The sequence below is a fragment of the Arachis hypogaea genome, chromosome 16 (genome assembly GCF_003086295.3).
Source record: "Arachis hypogaea cultivar Tifrunner chromosome 16, arahy.Tifrunner.gnm2.J5K5, whole genome shotgun sequence".
Lineage (NCBI taxonomy): Eukaryota > Viridiplantae > Streptophyta > Magnoliopsida > Fabales > Fabaceae > Arachis > Arachis hypogaea.
Genome location: NC_092051.1, coordinates 147,281,038 through 147,307,109, shown reverse-complemented (window position 1 = coordinate 147,307,109; position 26,072 = coordinate 147,281,038). Strand labels below are relative to the sequence as shown.

At 31.1% G+C, this 26,072-nt stretch overlaps 4 protein-coding genes across 4 annotated transcripts; 1 reads left to right on the top strand and 3 right to left on the bottom strand.

Moving 5' to 3' along the window:
- Positions 1–8,778: 8,778 nt before the first annotated feature.
- LOC112805962 (berberine bridge enzyme-like 17) lies at positions 8,779–10,395 on the bottom strand. The gene has a single exon (XM_025848278.3). The coding sequence runs from the start codon at positions 10,393–10,395 to the stop codon at positions 8,779–8,781; it is 1,617 nt and encodes a 538-aa protein (XP_025704063.1).
- Positions 10,396–14,424: 4,029 nt separating this feature from the next.
- LOC112805961 (F-box protein At5g07610-like) lies at positions 14,425–17,512 on the bottom strand. Its single transcript, XM_025848277.1, has 2 exons — positions 17,427–17,512; positions 14,425–15,559 (listed from the first exon to the last, which is right to left on the bottom strand). The coding sequence occupies exons 1-2, from the start codon at positions 17,510–17,512 to the stop codon at positions 14,425–14,427; spliced, it is 1,221 nt and encodes a 406-aa protein (XP_025704062.1).
- Positions 17,513–18,826: 1,314 nt separating this feature from the next.
- Positions 18,827–24,164, top strand: LOC112697678 (uncharacterized). The gene is made up of 6 exons (XM_025750956.3): positions 18,827–19,442; positions 20,934–21,257; positions 22,045–22,097; positions 22,635–22,801; positions 22,891–23,042; positions 23,310–24,164. Exons 1-6 carry the CDS (start codon positions 18,959–18,961, stop codon positions 23,693–23,695), a joined length of 1,566 nt encoding a protein of 521 aa, XP_025606741.1. The 5' UTR covers positions 18,827–18,958; the 3' UTR covers positions 23,696–24,164.
- A 685-nt stretch (positions 24,165–24,849) lies between these two features.
- LOC112805960 (F-box protein At5g07610-like) lies at positions 24,850–25,989 on the bottom strand. Its single transcript, XM_025848276.2, has one exon. It carries the CDS (start codon positions 25,987–25,989, stop codon positions 24,850–24,852), a length of 1,140 nt encoding a protein of 379 aa, XP_025704061.1.
- Between the last annotated feature and the right edge of the window lie 83 nt (positions 25,990–26,072).

Sequence of the window (26,072 nt, the reverse complement as noted above, 5' to 3'; positions counted from 1 at the left end):
TTAACTATGTAACTGCACTTGTCTAGTGTCTCAGTTTGATTTTGCCACTCCGTTGGTAATGGTGGCTCTTGCTGGATACTTAAAGTTCTTGATTTTTCATCCCTGTATGTAACTTACATTGCATCAAGTTTCTTTGAGAGGCTAATAGTTCCTTTTAATTTGTCAAGGAGAGTTTTCTATTCTTATGCATGCTCATTGTTTTGTAAATGGGTTTATGTATGTTCCTCTTTAACAATTTTTTTTTTACTTATAATTTTGCATCTGTTTTTTAAATCTGCAGACAAGGACAGCAGGATTTCATAATCTGCGTGTGTATCAATCATTGAAAAGGTTATCAAAGCATGAAGGATTTCTAGGACTATATAAGTAAGACTCAGATTGCCACAATATGAATTATTTATGTTGCTCATTCTCATTGTATGTCTTGTTTTTGCTTTTATAACAACAAGTATATGAGATCTGATATTTTGTTATTGAATTTTACTTGGTTATTTTTTCTTCAATGCTCTGTTTTCTTAGCTTAAAGGACAAATTCCATATTGTTCTTCTATTTGATTACATATTTCATATAACATGATGCAGCTCTCTTCTTGTGAATCGCTTGTCAGGGAAAATTCCAAAGCATGTAGGAAATATTACTACTCTCACATACCTGTATGTTTTGAGCTTTAAGTCTATTCATTCATATAGTGTGCTTTTTTCAATATTCACTGAAATGGTAGTTTTGAAACATCAATTAGGATGCTGGAAGCAAACAATTTTTCTGGAGTTGTTCCACCTGAACTTGGGAAGCTAATCAACTTGCAGACCTTGTAAGACCTTTGTTCCATTCATACTTTTTAATGATATGATTTTTTCTTGATTTTAGTTATTTCTTAAAATCTGTTTCTGAAATATTACCATTGAAGGATACTGTCATCAAATCAGTTGACCGGAACTTACCATGGCACTTTGAACTTTCCCCACCATACTTAACAGAAAATGGAAGACACTGCTCCTATTTCCGAAGATCTCCTCCTATCAAAGATCTTCCAAGTACTTCTCCTCCTCCTTGTCCTAATAATAGTAAGCCTAATAGAAATAGCAAGATCCTAACATGTGTTAATTTTTAAATAAAAGGTGTTGAGGTAGATAAAGCATCTGAAGTGACATGGTTAAAGGAGACTCAACTGCCGGAGAACTTGATGGTTAAGAGAGGGCAGTACATAGGCCCTACTATAAGAAGACGTTGACGTAGGGAACTAGGGATGGCAAGCGGGGAAGCCCGCCCCGTCCCGCCCCGCCAGAAGCCCGCCCTTTGGCGGGCCGTGGCGGGCTGGCCCGCCCCGTCCCACCTAGTGAGGCGGTCCTAGAATCCTAATCCGCCCCGCCTAACTGCGGGCTGGTGGGCTGGTGGGCTAAGCCCGCCAAAGTTCCTCTTTTTTTTTTACTATTAACTACTAAGTAATATATATAATTTTACAACCATATTAATAAATTTAATAATTTCTAATGGCATAAAAAATTATATTTTTTATATTAACAAACATTAAAGTCTTTGTAATTATAAATATCTAAAAAATATAATTATAAACTAAATTTTCATTCAAAATATAATTATAAATATTCTCTCCAAAGCAAAATAAATATAATCCAAAACATAATTATAAATATTGTCTCTAAAATAACATAAACATAATTCAAAACACTCAATTTTTATCTTCATACTCTTGTAAGTTAGGTTGGGGAAAGTTAGGTTTTGACAAAAAATTGCAAAAATACCCCCTTACTAAAAAAAACCTTAGCCCGGCGGGAAAGCCCGCCCAACCCCGCCAAACCTCGCGGTTTAAGCGGTGCGGGTTAAGCGGGCTTTTGTTATTTGGCGGTCTCGATTTTTCAGCCCAACCCGCTTTTTTGGCGGGTTACGCGGGTCGGCCCGGCGGGTTTAGGCCCGTTTGCCACCCCTACGTTGACGGCGGAGATAAATATAACTAGTTTGTAAAAAGTTAATTTTTAATTTTTGTTTTTTTTGTACTGTTAGAGCTTGTAATCATTTGTACTGTTATTTGAACTTAAGATTTATTTTGTATTTGAATATTGGTTTTTTTAATGTATAAAATAATTATAGCAAAAATTATATGTCACTAATTATTGTTTGATTTGTCCAAATTTTTAAAAATATTATTTGTATGCTAAAATTAGTCATCAATGTATTTGTGTATAAATATATGTGTGATTTAATTTGTTTTTAATATGTATTTATATCCCAACATATTTTTTATACTTTGATGATTGATTTAACAACAATGCTAGGGAACCAATTCTATATAAGCCAAGAATCAGCCAACTGGTAAATCAGAGGCACCGGTAACTTTAACCGGATGTTGTTACTGATAGGCACACGGATGTTTCTTTTTCTTATAAATTGGATGGTTTTGAATATGATTTTTATGTTTCATGTGTTATACATTAATAAAACATAATTAATTATATGAAACCAACTAATGAATGATCAAAGCATCTGTTCTGTGATTCTCTCCTAACACTAGCGTATCTTCCCTCATGTTTTGAACGTGGTCAACAATAATTTAACAAACAAATTAAATTATAAATTAATAAAACTAATTATAATTAATTATGTTGTTCCATTCTTGACTGATTATTAGTTAGTTCCATATATTTTTTCTTGATTTAAATATACATTTAACATAATCGTTCAATTTTCTACTGCCATACACAATCCTTCTCCTTTTCTTAATAAAAATGCAGCACAATGTAAATAAATAATAAAATTAAAATCTATTAAATATGAAATCAAAGTAAAGCAAAAGCTAAAAGATCTATGTTTAAAGACAAGCTAGGCTCTCAACGTACTCGAAGGCTCTGTAGTCTGTACCATCCCATAACTCCTGGAAAAGAATAATAATGGCGGGGATTTTTTTGTATTTTGAAGTCAAAGACAAACACATCATAACGGGTATGATCCTTTAATCGCAGAGCAATCACTTTTCCATTTATCTGCACAAACAAAGCCATCTCATCATCTTCACCATCTTTAAGGAGATGGAGTATGCTGTAGTTTCCAGCAAGACTTGTATTCAAAATACGTTTAAGATTTGTACGTCGAAGATCAATGCTGTGCATAAGAACCCACGACCGACGAAGAATAATCATCTTCCTTCAACCTGAACACGCGCATACAGAATTTAAAGTAACTCCAACCAAATTCATGTAACCGCAGGCAGGTGCAAGAATGTATCCATATCCATTATAAGCTAGTTTTAAGAGAAGTCTCACGACATCCAAGTAACTAGAGCCACCAACATTAAGATCTTGAGGCGCCGGGGGCAAAGGAGGCATGTCATCCTTCACGCACTCTGTTTTCAGATCAAAACGCAGCGTCGTTTTGCTTTTATTACCGATCCAGAAAATTGAGTCTTTGAAATAAACACCATGTGCAAGATCCATGTCTAAGGGAGCCGAGAAGGAAGAACCGCAGTGCTTCCAGGCACCGGATTCCGAAGAGTAAATCATGATTTGGTAGTCGTCTTTCTTTGAAGACTTGCCACGGAAAATGCAGATCAGCTTATAACCGAGAAATCGCAAGGGATCAAAAGCCAGAGAGTACACCGGGGAAGGTGATTTAACAAACGATGGAAAGGGCGAGAGCAAGGGTTTCCTGTCTCCGGTTGTGGGATTATAGATAAACATGTCACTGAATCGGCGGAGAAGCATCAAGCCGTTGCAAGATTGTAACATATATGAACAATTATCAGGGATTTTGGGACAGAATATGCGCCGGCGGCGGCACGGTCTACGAATCTTCTTATTGAAGTAGAAGAATGTTAATTCACGATATTGAGGATTGACGACGTCGGGATCTAGGATCAAACCGGAGAATCTTGTTCCTTGGACGATGGCGCGACGGCGAGAGAAGTAAGGGTCAGAGATGAGAGAAAGCCACAGCTTGGAGACAAGTTTGAAGGTTATGACATCTCTAAGGGGAGACGAACAAGAATTTCAGTAAGTAAGGCATCGCTTCCTTCAATTACTTCCATTGAAGAAGAAATTAACTCTGTTATGGCTCGTTCTTCACTTAGCTTTCAGTGTTCGACGATTGTGTTACTGTTTATATATCTCAATCCCAGATAAGATATACAACTAAGCAAGATAAGTAGATAACTTTTTAATTTTTATATAATGAATTTAAAAGAGAGTTATATATATTTTTTTAGGGGCCTGCTACACATACAAGCAAAAAGGCCTTACAAGTGTTACAAGCCCCCAGCCCACAAACATTCCACACGCACACTGAATTATATTGAATGGAGCGTAACATTCACGCGCTCCACTCAAACGGTTACGATTCACGTAAACCGCCCCTTAATGGCAGACTCTTCCACTTCTTCCACTTCTCAAAGCCATTCATAGAAAAAGCAAACGTTCCATTTTCGAGCATCATTCTATACTGAAAATATACAACTCGTCGCTAAGATTCAAAAATTCCATCAACACAACATAGAACTCTCGATCAAGAATCTCCAAAGAAAACAAAGCTATAATACTCAAGGTACGTTACATTACCATTCCTGTATATTTTTCACATTTCGAAATTGAAGAACTAGGTTTTACTGTTTTTTTACGTTGTTTTACGTTTTACTGTTCTTCTTGCTCTACGTCTCATTTTACAGTTTATGATGTTCTACTTGTTCTAGGTTTTACTGTTATTCTTCGTTCTATGTTACACTGTTCTTCTTAGTTCTTCTAGGTGTTACTGTTCTTGTTGTTCTACTTCTTCTGGCAACTAATTTTTGTGGGTATATTCCGTAGTTTGGTGGGTGTATATTAGGTAATTTGTTGGGTGTATATGGCATAAGTTGTTGGGTGTATATTTCTAAACTGATATACTGTAATAGTCAGTAGTTGCTTATATTTGCTTGTCCATGGGTGTATATTGCTTGACCTTGTAATGTTGTTTGACATTGTATATTGATGCATGTTTGAGTGATATCTGACTGATATATATAGGTGTATCTGAATCATATCTATGGGTGTATCTTACTGATATCTATGGGTGTATCTGACTCATATATATGGCTGTATCTTATTGATATCTTTGGGTGTATTTTTCATTTCAGAAAAAATGGCAGCGAGAAACCAACCTGAAAGAAATGTAAGAACAAATATAGTAGGAGGAGGTGGACCACTATAGAGTAGAATATGCCTCGCGGATACTATTCAGTGAATTGAATAAAGAGAGAGATCAAGCAATTAGAGCGAGTAATGCAATAAGACTGTCGAAGCCATCGTCAGTATTATTGAGTCCATTTTGTCAGATAAATTCTACTGATATAGAAACTGAGTAATCCAACTGCTAGCTAGTTTGTAAATTGAACAAATGCTGTAAAAATTTGTCATTTATAAACAACTTCTATTAAATGAAATTTTTTTCCATAGTTAAACTGTCTGTGCTGTATTCAAAAACTCTGTATTACAGGTGGTAAAATATGAAGGAAAACATCAAGGAAGATCTAAACACAAATTATAAACTTTTACACCCAACGGAAGTTTAATATACACCCAAGATTTCTTAAATATACACCCAAACTGTCTGTGCTGTTAAACTGTCTGTGCTATATTCAAAATGTATGAATTACAGGTACTATAATATAAAAAAAAAACATCAAATCAAATATACACCTATAACCTGCAATTTTTTGCACCCAAAGAAAGTTGAATATACACCCTGAAATCTATCCCCCTGATGCTTTGAGCCTAAAATCCTGAACCCTAAACACTTAAAACCTAAACCCTTACCCCTAACCTGTAAAACCTAAAACCCTAAACCCTAATATTATATATATGTATCTATATGTAAAATGTGAATCAAAAGAAAATTTACAGAAATACACCCAAAAGAACAGTGCTTTTTACACCCATATTCTGTAACTATACACCCAAAGAGTTATCCCCTGCTGCTGGTACCCTGAACTGATAATTCATAACATGTCCTTGATATTGGCTGGAATTTGAATGCACCACTGATGCAGTATCAAACAAGTTTATCTGAATATAAGAAACTCACATATTAGCTAAACTATTAACGAGAAAAATAAACTGAATCACCACAAATTTAAAGAACATTACTTTTACCTCGCTTAAAACTTTTGTTTTCTTCTTCTTTGTGGCATTTGCAGGGGTGTGAATGATCCAGTACAACCTTTGAAATGATCCAAGCACCGATATCCTTCAATGTGTGTATATAAATTCTTGCATGACAGTTTAAACTGGCTGTCGGATTGGCCTTCTCGGTCGGAGATATTTTAGATTTCCATTTTCTCTCTCTGCTACATGTAATCAATTGATTCTTAATCTCGTTTTCCTTCCTATTTGTACTCCGAACTCTTGTAGAGAAACCTGCAGCCTTGGCATAGTTCCTATAAAATTTTCCAACATCTTCAAGGGTGGTAAAGATCATTCCAACCTTCGGAACAAACTGGTCATCAACAACAGAGAGAGGCTGCAGAATACACCATGTCAAAAACTATAAATACACCCAATCATTGCTAATATAATACACCCGAACGGCAACAACTCAACTAAAATGACAATAAAAGGCATAAACTGTAAATACACAAGCTGCAGAATACACCATGACAAAAACTAAAAACACACCCAATCATATCTGATATAATACACCCGAACGACAACAACTCAGCTAAAATAACAGAAAAAGCAGTATACTGTAAATACACCCACACTTCCCGCAAAAATACACCCAAAAAAGTTCTGATCTACACCCGAGCGTCTGCTATAAATTTCAGATAATTAATCAAAACTAACACAGATTCATGTTAACGTGTTATTTTCACAGTCCAATGTTCACGAATTATTCAGCTACACAATGCTATTCAAATGACTGCAACAAAATTTAGAGTAATCATATGTAAAATCAAACCTCAGGAACTTCGTTAGATTCAAATTCATAATCCACTTCGCCCTGATTCATCTGACAATCTGAGGTTGAATCATCCATAATCTTCAAAAACGAATTCAAACTTTGATTTTAGAAATCGAATAGAAAACGAAGTTGGAGTTGCAGAGAGAGGAACTAACGTAAATGACAAAGAACATACCAATGATAAAGGAGGAGAAAAGAACGATCGAGAAGAAGGAGGGAAGACGCACGAAAAGAAAAACGAGCAAATCTAAAAATAAGGAGAAGGAAAAAGAAAACAAATCTTTTAAATTTGGTAGTTAAATACGCGGGATCTTTATATAGCGCGTGTATTGGACGTATGTGTAGCAGCGTGTTTTTTGAATTTATTGCTTAATGTACTTGTAAAGCATACAAGCCCTGCAGAGCTTTTCTCATTTTTTTTAATATCTTAGAGATTTTAGGATATTCAAGTTCAAAATTTGAAAAGGTTGAACAATCTCATTACTCATTAGTTAGTTAATTTTAAAAATTAAAAATCTAAAGTTGAATCATATAATTCCGTTGTTAACTTGGTTCTCTTTTTTTGGTGACTACTGTTTTTTTTTTTGTGACTTGTTAACTTGGTTCTGAATCCGTTTATTTCTGACTCACTAATAGCTTTGTCGAATGTTTTTTTTTTTGTTAAAAAACGTTGCAAGTTAATAAAAACATTTAATCATAAGAAGCCACTTAGATAAAGACGCATAAAACATTTTTTTAAAAAAATATTTTTAAATAATTAAAATTTAATACATATAATTCATTAAATTATGTTATTTTTATTAAAATTAGATCAGATAAATTAATTTGGTATGATTTCACTGGATCTAGGACTGGATAAGGGACTAAAAAAATAAATACGGTCATTATTTCGGGTCGGGTTTGGGCCATGACTCGAGTCACCTGAAATCGGTCCGGTGGCCCGGTCATCATACACAATTAATATTTTGTGTATTAGTGACGAATGATGGCTATTCTTATGTGGAATTTAAGTATTGTAAACCTTAATATTTTGTATTATTAGTTATTATAAGACTATAAGTTAATGTTTTATGTTTAGAATGCATAAGATTTTAGACTAATTATTGCATAATATTGTGTTATTTGTATTGATTTAAATATTTGGTGTTATTAGATAATATTAGTATTGATTATGGTTATGCTTTAATTTTAGAGAAGAGTTGGTTCTTGTTATATTTTTTTAAGTAAATTTTATCATGTCAAAAAATAGTTGGAGTCTTGGAAATTTGGATATTTTCACATACTAGCTTATAAAAAGGTATTAAGGCAATGTAATGTTAACGATCCATTTTTACCCGATTTTTACTCGGTATAATCGTGATCCGAAAGTGTATAGGTTTCATCGGGTCTAAGGTCGCATTCGGATCTAATAAATAGGCCAGTATATATTTTGGGTCAGGTCTAAATTACATCAAATCCGGTTTCGCCAGGCTCATACACACCCCTAATTTTAACCCCTTTTTTTTTGTCTCTGTGCCATTATAGCGTTAGAATTTAGGGATTTTAAAATTAAAAAATATATATAATAAGAATATTTTAGTAATTTTTTATAATAACGTTATTGTAGTCATTTTTTATAAAAAAGAATATTAATTTAGATTTGTTTAAAGTTTGGTTTACCAATTTTTCGGCGAAATTAATTTGTCTGATTTAATTTTGACAAAAATAATATAATTTAATCGATTATATGTATTAAATTTTAATTAATAAAAAAACATCCTTAAAAAAAAATGTTTTAAACATCTTTATTGAAGTAGCCTCCAAATATCAATCCAAGTAAAATATTAATCTAATTGGAATTAAAATTTATGAGGTGGTATACTCTGTTCATATCTAAAAAAGTTCTGAGGGTCAACTCTGGTTTTAACCTGCATGAGTGTATCAAAATTCTGTCTAAAAAACTTGGCTCCATAAATTCGAGCGGCATCAACGTTGGTTGTTCCATTGCTTGAATTGGCTCCAATATCTCTATCCCTGTAGTTAAAGAAAGCCTCCCTTGGCGATTTGGAAACAAAAGGAGTCATAAACTCATACATAGACCTTGACACATTCAAGTTACGATTAGTGACATATTCTCCATCTTGTAACCAAATTATGTAGTACAAAATCTTGAACAAAGTCCCTGCTCTATGAGGAAACGGAGTAGCTGAAGTTGGAATCTCCCACATTCTTCCACCATATGGGTTCCATTGCATAATAATTATCTCACTATCAATGAACTTCTTCCATATAGATTGCAATCCCTCTTTCGAAATAACGTTCTTCACATAATCTGACTTGCTCTTGAAATAATACTGAGCAGGGTATTTTGCTTCGAATAGCAACGTTTCTGCTGGAGTTCCGATTGGTTGTTCTGCATAGAAAAGTGTGCTGTTTACCCAAGGCAATTCAAAGCAATCACTTTTGGTTAATCCCAGTTCAGGAAAACTTTTTTTCATCAATCTCAAAAGTCTATCGATTCGTCCCAAGAACTCGCCGATGAAGGTAACTTGAACCGTCTTGTGATGCACCTCGTGTTGGAGTCTGATGAAAAGATCCCTGTCGAGCTTCGGTGCAACTTGTTGCCATTTGTAAACAATGTCTATGACGCCTTGTTCCAAGGTCCTATTCACCTTGAACACCGTCACCAATGGAGGAACCGCCACCAGCTTGATCGTCCATGAGAGAATCACACCGAAACTGGCACCTCCACCTCCTCTTATAGCCCAGAACAGATCCTCCCCCATTAATTTTCTGTCAAGGATATCACCATTTACGTCGACGATTTTTGCGTCAATGATGTTATCCACGGAGAGACCATATTTTCTCATGAGGTTGCCGTAGCCACCGCCGCTGAAGTGGCCGCCGGTGCCTAGAGAAGGACAGACTCCGGCAGCAACGGCATGAACGTGGCTGTTCTGTGCGACTCTGTAATAAAGCTGGCCAAGTGTTGCACCAGCCTCAACCAAAGCGGTGCCGTTTTGGATGTTGACGTCAACGGATTTAAGATTATACATGTCGAGAAGAACGAAGGGAACATCTGATACGAAGGAGAATCCTTCGAAGTCATGGCCGCCGCTTTGGATTCTGAGCTGAAAGTGGCTGGCTTTGGAGCATATAACCACTGCCTGAACGTGAGATTCATGGAAAGCGGTTATGATGGCGATGGGTTTGGGTGTGTTTGGTCTGTTGAACCTCTTGTTGTGGATGTGGAGGTTGAGGATGTCGGAGAAGGATGAGTTGTCGCTAGTGTAGAGTGCTCCGGTGACGCTAATGGGAGCTGATGGATTTGTCCATGTGTTGTTTGAGAGGCAAGCGAGAAAGTAAGCATCTAAATTTGCATGTGAAAGGAAAGATTGAAGAAGAAGAACAATGGTGAGTGCTAGCTGAGTTGAAAGGAGAAGAAACAACAACGACGACGATGACGATGTTGCCATTGTTGTTATGAAATGAAAGTGGTGTTTGTTACTTGCCATGTTGTTAGCGTTGCATTCTGCATATATAATGTTAGAGAAAACGAAAAATGTATAGTAAAATTAATTACTAAAATTGTCTATTAATATATTTATTTATAAATATATATGTAATTTAATTTATTTTTAATATTTATTTATATTTTAATATATATTTTATATTAATAATTAATTTTGATAATTAATTTTAGTATAAAGATAATATAGTCAGAGAAAATAAACAAATCACAATCTAACAAAAGTCTAATCAACAATAAACCAACACGTATATTTAAACAATGTAATTAAATAGTCTTTAAAAATTATTTATTATTTAATTAAAAAAATTAAAAAATAAATAATTTTTCGTAAAAGACAAATAATTTTTTATAAAATAAGTATTTAAATTAATTAAATAAAGATTAAAAATTAAAAAATAAGTAATATTTTTTATTTTTAAATTATATTTTATATTAACTAATAATTATTTATTAATAATTATTTAAAGTTAGTTGACTAAAATTTAAAAATTATTTATCTAAATTTTTTAAATTAAAATATTATTTATATATTATTAAAATTAATTATTAAAATTAATTATTAATATATTTATTTATAAATATATATAATTTAATTAATTTTAATTTATATTTATATTTTAATATATATTTTATATTAATAATTAATTTTAATAATTAATTTTATTATATATATATCATTAAATAAATTAGTGTAGACTTTTTCCTTTTGTTTCTTTCCTTTGGACTTACGTGTCGTGTTGTCGTAGATTCGTAGTCCATTGTTCAGATTTTTTGGTGGTCAATTAGTCATAAAACGTGGAACTTTATCTAGAGTTTATTTTATATGAAATTATTTTTAGATAAATAATATATATTATTATTTGGTTTAAAAAAATTAATTTATTTTATATAAAATAATTTAATTAAAAAATTAATTGATATATCTATGTTAGAATTTTTATTATATTTTATTTTAAAAATAAATTGATTAATTTAAATTGAGAAATTATAGTTAATTTGGACCAGTTTAACATTAATAAAATTTTTTATTTTTATTATAAAATATAAAAAAATATGTTATTTTTTAGGATTTAATTTGTTGTTGTGTTTTTATAAAATTTGTATAAAATTTATCTATCACATTGACTAAACTTATTTATTTACGTAAAGTTTGTCTATAAATCCAGCAAATTTGTTTAAGTTTTAATATGATTTGAATTGTATTAATATATTTTTATTTTTAATCAATTTAATTTTATTTAAATAATTAGAATTTTAAATTATAAAATTTATATTAATTTATAATTTTTAAAATTTAAATAGATATAATTTAAATTAATAATTTATAAAATTGTATGTATTAGTATTATTATACTCATTAATTATATTTATTCAACCTTTTTTTAAAAAATAACCGTTGATAATTTTTAACTAACAAATAAATACATTTATATTATTTTAAATTAAAATTTTTTAAATAAATGTACTCTTATTATTTTAATTTTTTAATTTAAATAAATATATTCGTATTATTTTAAATAAAATTTAAAATTAATATAAGTAGATTTATTTAAAATTTAAAATTTTAATATTTTAAATAAACATACTCTAATTATTTTTAAAAAAATTAATTTAAATAAACATACTCATATTATTTTAAATAAATATATTATTTTAATTTAAAAATAATATGAATGTATTTAAATAAAAAAATTAACAAGCGTTATTTTTTTAATCAAATAAATATAATTAATTATATGCGTACAATAATACGAATACATATAATTTTATAAATAATTACTTTAAATTATATCTATTTAAATTTTAAATGACAAATTAATACAAATTTTATAATTTAAAATTTTAATTATTTAAATAAAATTAAATTGATTAAAAAATAAAAATATACTAATACAATTCAAATCGTATTAAAACGTAAATAAATTTGTTGACTCCATAAACAAACTTTAGGTAAATAAATAAATTTAGTCAACATGATAAGTAAATTTTGTACAAACTTTATAAAAATACAATAAAAAAAATTAAATTCTAAAAAATAACATAATTTTTTGTCTGAGAATTAATTTTTTTTATATTTTATAATAGAAAAAAATTTGATTAACATTGAGCTTATATATTAAATAATTTTATTTGTTTAATGTTTTTAATTATAGTTTTGATTATAAAAATTAAATAGTAAATAATTAACTATAATTTCTCAATTTAAATTAGTCAAATTATTTTTAAAATAAAATATGATAAAAATATTTAACATCATAACTATATCAATTATTTTTTAATTAAATCATTTATATAAAATAAACTAATTTTTTTTAAAATCAAGTAATAACACGTATTATTCATCCAAAAATAACTTTATGTAAAATTAACTACATATAAATTTTTGCCGTCATAAAAATATCTAGTCGCCTTTAAGAATTTTCCGTTAATGCATTACGTCTTTGACTCATACAATGAGAATTCTTAACAAATGGATAGTAGTTTAATTAATTTTTTATTTTATGCTTTTGTTTTTTTTTATTTAACTAAACTTTTTTGTAATTAATCTTTAAATTATTGAACCAACTTACTTAAATTTAATTATTAAAATAATTTAGTTATATAATATTACGTATTTTAAATATGACAAATTTATAGTGTTATTCAATTAAATGTATATATTCAAATAATATTTCAAATAATAAATTTAAAAATTAATTTTTTATGATATAATCATTTATAAATTATATTTTTTAACAATTTAATAATATCCAAACAAATTCTATAAATAAAAGAAGCTTATAATTAACTTGGATAAGATAAAACTAAAAATAGAATGAAAATTAATATACCAAATATATTACAACTGGTTGGGTTTGAAAAGTTAATACTATATGGCTTAGGCTTAGTTTGGTAAAGCTTTTACTTTTTAAAAGTAGCTTATAAAAGTTAACTTTTAAAAGATGGCTTTTTAAAAGTTGTAGCATTTATGTTTGGTAAATCAAATCAAAAACAACTTTTAATAAACATAAGCAACATCAATTGTGTTTGGTAAAATAGCTTTTAAAATTTAAAAATACTATAATAGACATAAATGCAAACATTAAATTTGAAAATTAGTTAACATATGAGGTTATATTAGACTTTTAAATTTTGAAAAGCACAAGCCAACTTTGAAAAGCTCTATCCTAGGTGTTTTCAAAAGTACCCGATCTTTTAAAAGCAAGCACATGATCTTTTTGATTTACCAAACACAAAATGAGGAGCTTGAGCTTTTAAAAAGCACAAGCACATCTTCAACAAGCTTTACCAAACCAAGCCTATATCCGGAATGAGTACTAAAAATATTTTGTCAAATAAAATAATCAAATGTCAATGAATTTAAGTTGGTGGAATGATTACTTTATTACTTCACTCATTTATTAAATAAGTGTAGAATGTTTAAATATTATTTTGTTTATATAATAATTTATTAATCAATAATAAATTTTTAAATAAAATTTAAATTTATAATAAATTAATTTTTTACTAATATTAAGCTGAGCAGTACTATAAGACAAAAACATTCAAATACTTATACCATTTTTAATAAAAATTAGTTATGACTAATATTATTCTAAATCTAAAAATATTATTTACACACTAAAATAATTACTAAAATCAGCCATCAATATATTTATGTATAAATATATATTAAATTTAATTTATTTTTAACGTGTATTTATATTTTAACATATATTTTATCTTATAACTAATTTTAATGACTAATTTTAATTTAAACATAATATAGTCGTTCCAAATTTTATTATTTAATTTCATAAAAAGATTTGAATGTATAATATTACTCAAAATTTATATTGCCGGTGCACAATCCTTCTCTTTTTTTTTTTGAAAAAAATGCGGCATAATGTAAATAAATCGTAAAATTAAAATTGATTAAATATCAGCCATTCACGTGATGAAATCAAAGTAAAGCAAAGACTAAAATCTATGTCTAAACACAAGCTAAGCTCTCAACGTATTCAAAGGCTCTGTACCACCCCATAACTCCTGGAAAACTACAATAATGGCGGGGATTTCTTTTTATTTTTATGTCAAACACATCATAATATGTATGATCCTTTAACCGCAGAGTAATAACTTTGTCCGGTCTCTGCAATAACAAAGCCATCTCATTTTTCCCATCTTCAATGAGATGAATTATACTGTATTCATACCCTTCAAAAGAGTAGTTTTCAATAAGATTTACATAAAAAACAGTTTCGAGATTTGTGCGTCGAAGATCAACACTATACATAAGAACCCACGACCTTGACGAAGAAGAAGAATAATCTTCCTTCAACTGGAACACGCTTATACAGAATTCATAGTCAAATATAACCAAATTCATGTAACCGCACGCAGGTGCAAGAATATATCCATATCTATTATTATCTAATCCTGAGTAAATTCTCATGAAATTCAAGTAACTAGGATCAGCGACATTATGATCAGGAGGTTGCAGTGGTAAAGGAGGCATGTCATCCTTCACGCACTCTTCGTTCAGATCAAAACGCAAAGTCGTTTTGGTGTTGATGCTGATCCAGTAAATTGAGTTCTTGAAATAAACACCATGTGTAAAATCCATGTCGTAGGGAGCCGAGAAGGAAGAACCGCAGTGCTTCCAGGCACCAGATTCCGAGGAGTAAATCATGGTTTGGTAGAAGTCTTCCTTTGAAGACTCAAAAATGTAGATCAGCTTATAACCAAGAAATCGCAAGGGATCAAAAGCCAAAGAGTAAAACGCGAAAGGTGATTCATCAAAGGATGGAAAGGGCGGCGGCAAGAGTTTCTTGGCTCCGGTGGTGGGGTTATACATAAACACGTCTTTCCCTGGATGGAAGAGCATTATCAAGCCGTTACAAGATTGTAATATCCGTGAAGAATTATCGGGGATTTTGGGACGAAATCTGCGAATTTTCTTATCCAAGTAGAAGAATGTTAATTCAGGATCTACAGGATTGATGCCGGGATTTAGGAACACACCGGAGACTGTTGTTCTTTGGACGGTGGTGCGGATGCGAGAGAAGTAAGGGGAGGAGATGAGTGAGAGCCACCGCTTGGAGACACGTTTAAAAGTTATGACATCTCTGAGAGGCACGCGAACAAGAATTTCAGTGAGTAAGCCTTAAATTAATTCTTTGTAGTGGCTCATGTTGTTCTTCACTTAGCTTTGAATCGTCCGAGCGTGTTACTGCTCATATATATCTCACAATTAGGATAAGGGGAAGTATGAGGAGCCAATAAAATATTTATACAATGTGTATAATGGAGGTTTATGGAGTATTAGAGATATAATAATTAAGTTTATTATCTTTTGTACTCGGATGGTTATTCTAAACACATTGTACAAATAGTCCATTGTCTCCCTAGCGGAATCCGAAGGATAATTATCTAAGATAACTTTTAAATTTTTATATAATTAATGAATTTAAATGTTAATTTTTTTATTTCAAATTCAGAATTTAAAAAGATAGAACAATCTCGTTAGTTTATTAATTTCAACATTAAAAATCCTAGATTTATTATTTAACCATATCACTTCGTTCTTAATGCTACTAGGTTCTGATTCGGTTTCTCCCTAATGGCTTTGTCAAAGAGTTTTTTTTATCCTTTAAAAACATTTATTTTTAATTTAAAAAAAAATTTTAAAAAGGTGTTTGTGTTTTTAAAATATACAAATTCTTTATTTTGTGTTTGATAAACAAAAAAATATATATTTATGTATGCAGTTTTCAAAAAATAAAAATACTTTTAAAAATATCTAAAATAGAATTTTTTAAAAATAGTTTATACTTATCAAAATTAAAAAATCTAATATAATTTCATACATTAATTAATATTTAAATGTAATTATTACATTAACGTTTATTATAGTATCTTTTAATTTTAAAAGTTATTTTACCAAATACGTTTATTGTTGTTTATATTTATTAAAAAAAATTAATTTAATTTACCGAATATAAATACTATCACTTTTAAAAAATTATCTTTTGAAAGCTAATTTTTAAAATAAATAATTATGTTTGACTATCAAAATTTAAACGTCGAAAAAACTAAACATAAAAAAATAAAATTAATATTATATCCATAAAAAATAAGTATCTTTTGACAAAAATAAACTATTTTACTCTAATTTAATTTAATTAAAATAAAATAATATATAAAAATATAAGTTACCAAATTAAGTCATAATGATATTATATTATTGAATATCATATATCATCTATAAATGTAGTTTAAATTTATATTTAGCAATAAATATATATAACATTAAAATTAAATTAATTCTATTTTAATTAAAAAATTTTAGAAAATAAAACAATATTTATGAAATGAATAATAACAACAATATAAAAAAAATGTATTTTAAATATAAAAAACAATGAAATAAAACTGCCATAAATAAAGTTTATAATTAGGTGCACTATAAGAAAAACATTAATTACCATTGGATTAATCAAATAAATTTGCTACTAAATAAATTACCGTCATCTTGTAATTCACTCTGTAAACGATACCGAAAATTTTTTACTAGCGAATTTTTTTTGTTTGACGCTAATTGTCGGCGAATTTTTTGTCAATATTTTCAATGAATTGTCGAATCTCGCCATTTGATCATTTCGCTTGAAATGACGCCAAAATTTACCATCGAATTCATCCGCTGGTAGATTTTTTATGTTTTATTTTTTTGGCACAGTTTAGCCACAACTAACAGTCAAATCAAATTAAAATTCTTGTTAACAAACTTATTATGGGAAATCAACAAATTATTTTATTTAAAATAAATGGTATGAATACAATAAAATGTCACAGAAGTATAATACTGAACCTAAAAAAACAAAAATGCACAAAATCCTAATCTCTACAAATCTTGATAATTGTTGTTGTCATCAACTTCGTGTTCCCCTGGTGAGACAGCAGGGTAGGTGCTGCCGTCAGTGCCCCACTAACAACCTCGCTGTTGGAACCAGCAGATGTGCACTAGAGGCAACGACGGCAGCCCTGCCTCCAACGCGCATCTGTTGGTTGTATTCTTCCATCTGTTGTCTCAACCGATCGAGCTGCTCCAGTTTCTCCGTTAAGTCCGAGCTGACTGCATCACATGCAATAATCTCTCGATATCTCTGCTCAGGCTGCTCTTGCTTCTAGTGAAGCTCTTGTGTTAGTTTCTACAGCTCTTCCCTTAGGTCGACAGCTTCCTATGGATCAACAAGGCTGGTGGCAGAAGTAGAAGCAGAGAAAGATACCAACACGAAGGAGCGGAGGTCATTGGCAAAGAACGAGACCAACCCGAAGCGGTGATTCTTGTGGGTTCAGAGGCGGTCTCGCGCCAATTCCTGTCGGGATCCACGACTGAGGTCTCGGAGTCGGCTTCGTCGGCTCCATTAGGCGGCTGAGATTGTTGGGTCCCGGTCTTCAATTTCTGCTGATACTCCTCTTGCGTTACACACGTTAGTTGTGATTAGGATAATAGTTAAATAATTGAATTTTAAGCAAAATAAAGTTGAAATTTAGGATTAATTTAAACTTACATAATGGACCGTCGACCGCTCGTCAGCGAATCTTTCCTTATTTGCCTTCAAAGTATAGGTATATTTGAAGGTTTCCGCTAGTATCGCCTCACGATTCAAGTACTTAGACTAAAAATTAATATATCAACTAAACAATAAAATAAACGAACAAATTAAATAATAACAGATAAATATATATGAAGCAGAAAATCTTAATTCTAATTTCAAATAATTTTAATTTTTCGATTTTACTGAAAATCTTATAAAAATTTCGACCGTCTCCTCTGAAATTCGGATTTATCCACACTTGAAAGGTTTCATCCAAACTAAATATCTATTATTATTTTCACAGTCAAGCATTTTTTAAATAATTTCAGCAGCAGAAATTAGTAAACAGTTTTTGATCGGGTTTAGATTGGATAAAAGTCTAAAAAATAGGTCCAACCAATATTTAAAGTCGAGTCCAATTCAAGATAAATTTAATTTCATTCTGTTCATATACACTTCTAATTACCGTTATGATTAATCTTTTTTTTATACAAATAAGATAATAATAAAAAATTTGATTTTAGTGAAGATAATAAATAATAAAATATTTTATTTTATAAATTATATACAATGAAAGACATTTTAAAAACTAATTTGGACACCAAACTATTTCCATATCTTATTTATATCATAGAAGATAAATTAATATATTAATAAGTCTTTTGCATAATTTAATAATTATGCAAAAATATATATATTTTACAATTTAAAAAAAAAAAGAAAAAATAAAGTGGGCCCGAATTCAAAAATTCGGCCGTTAACAAAATGCATATTCCCTCTCGTTTTTCAGCTCGCCCCTCCACTCGCTTGCTCACTCACTCCCACACGCTCTCTCCATTTCACACTAACATAACAAAGCTAGGGTTCCCCTTTTCCTCTGAAATTGAAAATCAACCCTTCAAAAATTCCTCTTTCTCTTTCGCTACCATGAAACCCCTCCCTCTTAATCTTCACCACACCATGCTAACGGAATCCATGACCCGTTTTCTAACCCAATACCGAAACGGCGTCGTTCAGTTCAACGACTTCACCTCAATCTTCTCCCGAACCCTTCACTCCCTCCCAAACCCACCCCTTCACCTTCTCTGGTTCTACTCCGCCCTCGAATTCCACAACCTTCGCTTACAACCTTCTAGAACACCAACACCATCACTTTTAGAATCTTCTAGAGCTTCTCCTCCTCTGCTTCCTTCCGTTACTAACCTCAAGGACCTCTTTCAGTCGCTGGTTTCTTGCTCCTCTACCTGCGGCTCCACCAAAAGAATCGCTGCACTCGCACCTTTGCTGTCTCAATTGTACCGTTTGCTGGTTCGCGAGAAGGGATTGGTAAAGAGCGAGGAGGGTCAGGGTTTGATCGAAGGGATCGTTGGTTATTGCAGCCTTGCTTGCAGTGACGCGCTTCGTGGCCATGGTAATTCATTTTTTTACTCTCTGTGAAGTTTAATTCAATGCTGTTCAACTTTGTCTCTTGCCCTGGACACCGATTATTATGCTTAAAAATTATCGGGATTATTACGTTTTTATTTGTTTGTTACTATTTGTTAGAAATTGTTTTGTAGTGACTTTGAAGTAATTAGGTTATAGCCGGTCAATTACAGTTACGTGTTGTTAAGCCATCATACTTCATAACACATTGATTTGTTTAGCGTTATATAGGAGGTTTAGGTGGGTGGCTTTTGTGGTCATTATTAAAGGACTCAATAATGGTAACTCTTTTGATTATTATTATTATTATTATTATTATTATTATTGTTATTATTATTATTTTTAAAAGACTAAAATAACTTTTAAGTTTTTATTTTGCTACTGGCATTGTATATTAATGAGAAATTTTTTGGTGTCTATGATTTTTGTATCTAAATTGTCTAAAAGTAGAAATAGAAGATGGGGCTCACTCTTTTATTTTTGAATTTTATGTTTAAAATTTACACACCATAAAAAGCACCTTAATTAATTTTGCTACTTTCATTATATAACTCAAAATGTGCTTACCTAAGCATGTCTACATATTTATGACTAAGTATCAAAATCAATTTTTAATTAGTTAATATTAATTAATTTTATTTATTATTATAAAATTATTCTTTTTAATTTTGTTTTAGAACTTAGTAAGATTAGAATTTAAAATTTAAGATTTAAAATCTAAAATAAAAATAATTTAAAAAATTGATGTTATTAATTAAAAAAGCTAGTTTTCTAGTTGAATTCGTTGTTTATATGATATGATATTTTTTTATACTGTCTTTATATAAAATTAATATTTGAGAACTATTAGATAATTTAATAAATTTGACTAAATTATTATATAATATTCTTATTTATAAACTTATGAAGATAATAAAAACAACAATCACTGACCGACTGTAATTTCATAACAAGAAAAGTAAAATCTAAAATTGTTTATTTTTTTATAAGTACTTCAAAGTCAACCGCTAGATACAAATACAATATGTGCTATCTTATGATTGGCAGTTTGATGCAGAATAATTTATGCCGCTAACATACAAAAGTTGATTTAGATATTTATAATTAGATAATTGAACTGTGATACACTCATCACTTCTTCGTTCACGAATCAAAAAGCCACAGATAAAAAAGAAAGAAATACAGAATATTACGATTTTTTAAAAATCTTTTTAATGATGATTTATTTTGAAACGTCGTCGATAACAGATTGTGATTAATTAACAATAGGAACTACTTTCTTCTGATTCTGATAAGAGTTTATTTATCTTATTCTTCTAACTGTATCGCTTTTTATTTGGATAAATATGTAAAAAATATTTCATTATTTATTGGGGATCAAAATTAAATGAACATTTTTTTTCAGCCATGATTTGTTTCTTACCACTATTATTTTATATTTGGGATTTATTTTTATTCTTTTATTTTTATCTAATAGGTGGTGATGAAGATGAAGTGGTGGTTTTGGACTCGGATTTTGTGGATTTAATTAGGGTTTGGATGGTCGATGATGAGGAAAGTGGGAGTGATGATTGTGTGAGGGCGTTCTTCCCTTTGGTGAGTGAGGGGTTTCTGAAAGAGATGATGATGATGAAGAATGGTTGCGAGGTTGGGTTCTTGTCTGGAGTTGTCATGTGCCAAGCTCTGTTGTTGAAACTGTGCTTGGAGTTTGAACCATGTTCTGAGAGATTGGAGATGGAGAAGAAGCTTCAGGGTTGTGCTGTTCAGACCATAACAGGGTTTAGGAATTTCTGCCTTTTAGGTAAGAACTTAAAGAGTCTCGTTCCGCAAGTGGCATTTATTTATTTAATTCAAGTTGGAAATGAGTTTAACTGTTTCTTTATTTATATTTTTATCAAAAAATAAATTAAAGATAGTCATGCATTCATGCTATTTATTTATTTTTAACCAATTAAAAATAATGATACAAAATAACTGATCACCAAAAAAAAAAAAAAAGAAAGGAAATTTAAAAATATGTATTGTTTTATTTTTTAACCAATTAAAACAAAATGTATTAATTGCTCCTTAGCCAATAACTTAATCACACTCATTTCCTTTCTTCAATATTTTTATTTGTTTCATGAACTAGTGCCTAATGGTTACTTGTGAGCAAAGACTCCTATACCATACTTTCATGTTCATTATTTACTAAGTTGTCTGGAGTGTGGGTTCTTTCAGCATTTTAGGCGGTTGAACCTGGATGTATGCAGTTCTGTTTTAGTTCGATCTTTTTCTTTTCTTTACTTATTCTCCACAACCCCCCCCCCCCCCCCCCCCCCAAAAAAAAAAAAAAAACCCACCAGAATACTCACATTTGTTCTTCCTGGTTTTGATGCCGTTCTAATTTATAGACGTCTCCTTCTATGGGCCAACTGCCAAGGTTCCAAAATGATCAGATAATACATGCCATTTCTTAGATAAATCACTATACTACCCATAGTTCTTTACTTTTCAGCTTGATGCTCGTTGAATCCTTGTACTTTCTGGGGTGATCTCATTACAATTTTCGTGTTTGTACTACCTGATTGCTCATTGGTGCATATCAGATATTCTTTTCAGGATGATGTTGGAGCCAGTTTTGCCAGTGATCTCCCTATTGGTCAGTACTACATCTTCTTTGCTTTAATTTTCCTTAATTATATTTTGAAACTAAGGGCTTTTTAGGCAAACCCTTTTCTCGAAAACTATCTGGTGTAAACAATAGTACATATATATGACTTATGGTTGGCAAGTCTGATGTCACCATTTATTCAGAGAGTTTCTTATTTGTGATTATCAGTAAGATGTCTTAGAAAAAGGCTTAACCGTCATAAGTTCTTCATTTTCCGTTCAAGTACTTATATATGATTTATGTTTAATGGAGGCTAGTCTTATGTCTCCAATTATTCATGAATTCCCTATTTGTGATTTTCAGTAAGTTTTCTTAGAAAAGGCTTAACAGGTTAGCTGCATTAATTATTCGATTGCCATTCAAGGGCATTGAGCCCAATACTGGTAATATCTTCTATTGGTAATATCAACTCCTTTGTTTTATTGAATGACTCATTCCCATTCCCCTCATCAAGTATATGTTGTATTACTTGTTTCTAATATTTATTGTTAAAGTCAAAGACTAATTGCTTGTTTTACTATATAGGGTTTGGAAAATTCAGTTCTTCTAAAAGATGTCCTGTTCAATTCTGTGATGATGATAGAGTATTCATTCATCAATCCTCAAGCAGGAGTTTCACTACATGCCAAGAACTTGAAAGATGTTGCTATAACCTGGTTGTTTGTTGCTGACTTAGCTATACATTCTGCTAGGTATGGGAAAAGTCCTTTGTTCTTGTTATGGATGAAGAGGTTCCTAGAATGTTTTTCCTGGTTTAGTCTCATAATCTGGTTGGTCACAGGGAAAAGGGCGATCATGGCAAGGCTATGTCTTATGTAAATGGCTTCTCCAAATCCTGCATACCCGTTCAGTTGATCAACTGGGTTATTAATCAATTTGGCATAACTAGAAAGATCAGCAGACCAAATGTTTCCACCCCCATAGCCCTTATAAGTGAGTTCCTCTTGAAACCTCTTGCAGGATTTTGTTCCACTTCCTTTTGTACCTAGAGACTGTTACATTTACAGAAGCATATATATGTTCGTGGCTGCACTCAATTTCAGATTGTATCAGTAACAATGCTAGTTGAATGCAGATACAGATAGTTGCTAACTGATACAAGCTGCTTATTTTGTATATTTATACATTTTATTTTATGTATGCATTGCTTGATGAGATTTTATTTTTTCTACATTAATTGACTAGTGATTTTGTATTCAGAGTGGCTTCTAGATGTTCAGGATCAAGGATTGGCAGTATTTGGGGGTGCCAATCATCGTGCTAAAGCTAACTTTTTTACTTCAAGATCTGAGTGTATGCTCCCAGTGATAAAACATTTCTTTAACAACCTGGATAGGAATCTCCCTGCTAATTCCATTAATGGAGTGATAGAGCCTGAAAAACCAGATGGTGATATAGAGATGGTTGATAGTTTGGATGTATGTTTTGCTGACGATGATAATATAATGAGCACACCCAACACTGATGGAACAAGGAAACGCAAAGAATGGATTGAGGATGAAACTAAAATGCAGTTAAAGTTTATGAGATGCCACCAGTTTCAAGAGAATTCAGTGAGAGAAAACTCATTTGTTTTCAGGCAATAATGATGCTTTGGAATAGTGGAACTGTGGAAGCATTACTTGGGTTTCATGGAGTTTCCAAAGTAATGGAGCAATGTGATAATGTTGAAAAGAAATACTCGTGATATGAGGACGCTGCTGCTAACAAATTTGACTAATTTTTTTTGTCCCACTTTTGGTGCTAGTAAAATTGGAGACACCAACTTTAGGGTATATTATGGAAATTCATCATACCCTGGTTAGCATTATTTGGAGAGAAAAAGAGTAAAATGGTCTTTTAAATTCAAACTCAGAGAGGGCATAATAGATACTATTATTAACTGGTAAGACTTGTTTGGACTTATTATGTATTATGTAATTAGGAGGAAGTAGTTTAAGAGTGAGCAGGAGAAGGCTTTCGCCCTTTTCATGATGATTAATGATTAGTGGTGATGAAGACACTTGATTATGTAACAAGCTAAATCAAAACATCCATACTTTGTTGAGGGCAAAATTGTCTTTTCCTTTGTTATTGTTATTACCTGGTAGACTTTTGAGATCACTCGGTTGATTAAAAAATGTTAAATTTAAAATATTAATATTTTGCATTATTATTATTGCCACTTATACCCAAATCGTATACTTCTTTCTAAAACATATCTTCACAAATATAGTTTCAGATTTAATTTTTTTTCTTTATTTCTATATCTACTGTGGTATAAATTCTTAGATATGATTAAGAAATACTTCCAAAACCAATATAAGAAAGACAAAAAGAGAAAATTCAGGTGCAGTGATAACTAAAAGCTTGCTTGAAAATTACCTTTAGACTTTTAGTAGCTATCGTATCAATATGACTGTTCATATATTTGGTTTATGTCACGAAGATTCCACAAAATTTTATAATAACTATAGAGAGCTGTTGTCTTTTGATGAAAATAAAAAAATTGCAGCACAATATAAATAAATCATAAAATTAGAAGTTACTAAATATCAAGTATTTCATATCATGAAATAAAAAATTTATATTTAGAATTTAAATTTTTAAATTTTAAATTTTTATTTGAGAGAATAAAATATAATCTTTTATCTTTGAATACTTTTTCTTAGTCTCATATTTCAAATAAATAATAAGAGATCACGCTTTACTCTTCTAAAATAAAATTCAAAATTTAAAAGATGAAAATTTAGGTTAAAGTCTAAACACAAGCTAAGGTCTCAATATACTCAAAGGCTCTGTGCCACTCCATAACGGCCATTGGGAAAGAATAATGCAAATCTGTTGATCTTACTTTTGGTAAGTCAAACACATGGTGATAGGTATTATCTTTTAACCGCAGAGCACTGACTTTGCCCTTTGTCTGCACTAACAAAGCCATCTCATCTTCATCATCTTCAATGAGATAGATTATACTGTATGGGCGCCGTAAACTTCCGTTTTCACGAATAACTAAAGGTGTAAATTGAAGTTCAACATTGTGCATCAGTACCCACCTTGATGAATAATCTTCCTTCAATCGGAAGACGCTTACACACAACTCAGAGTCACCAAATCCAACCAAATTCATGAAACCGCATGCAGACGCAAGAAAGTATTTATAATAATGATGAGGCTCCGCCGGCAACGGAGGCATGTCATCCTTCACGCACTCTTTCTTCAAATCAAAACGCAGTGTCATTTTACTTCTGCTGCCAATCCAATAAACTGAGTCCTTGAAATAGATTGCATGTGCAAAATCCATCCTCTCGAAGGGAGTTGAGAAGGAAGATCCGCACAGATTCCAGACACCGGATTCCGAGGAGTAAATCATGGTTTGGTAGCGGACTTCCTTTGAAAATTCGACACCGAAAATGTAGATCAGCTTATAACCCAAAAATCGCAAGGGATCAAAAGCTAGAGCGTAATACACGAAAAGTGATCCAAGAAGCCATGGAAAGGGCCAGGGCAAGGTTTTTTTGTCTCCGGTGGTAGGGTTATAGATAAACATCTCTTTCGATTTGTGGACAAGCATCAAGCCATTGCAAGATTGTAATATTTGCCAAGAAATTAGATCGGGAATTTCGGGAAAGCAGGAAGATGAAGATGAGGTGTCGAAGGAGAAGAATTTAAATCCGTAATTTACAGGATTGGTGACGTGATATAGGAACAAACCGGAGACTCTTCTTTTTACGGTGGCATGGCAGCGTCGGAAGTAGGGGGAGGAGATGAGAGAGCGCCACCGCTTGGAGACAAATTTGAAGGTTATGGCATCTTTGTGAGGCAGGCGAACAAGGATTTGGGTGAGTAAGTCATCGTTTTCTTCAATTGCTTGCGCTGAAGAAGAGATTAACCCTTCCATGGTGGTTCTTCACTACTTTTGCTTTCAATTTTCCACGAGTATGTTTATATATATCTCAGTAGATTCTAGCTAAGATATTCATG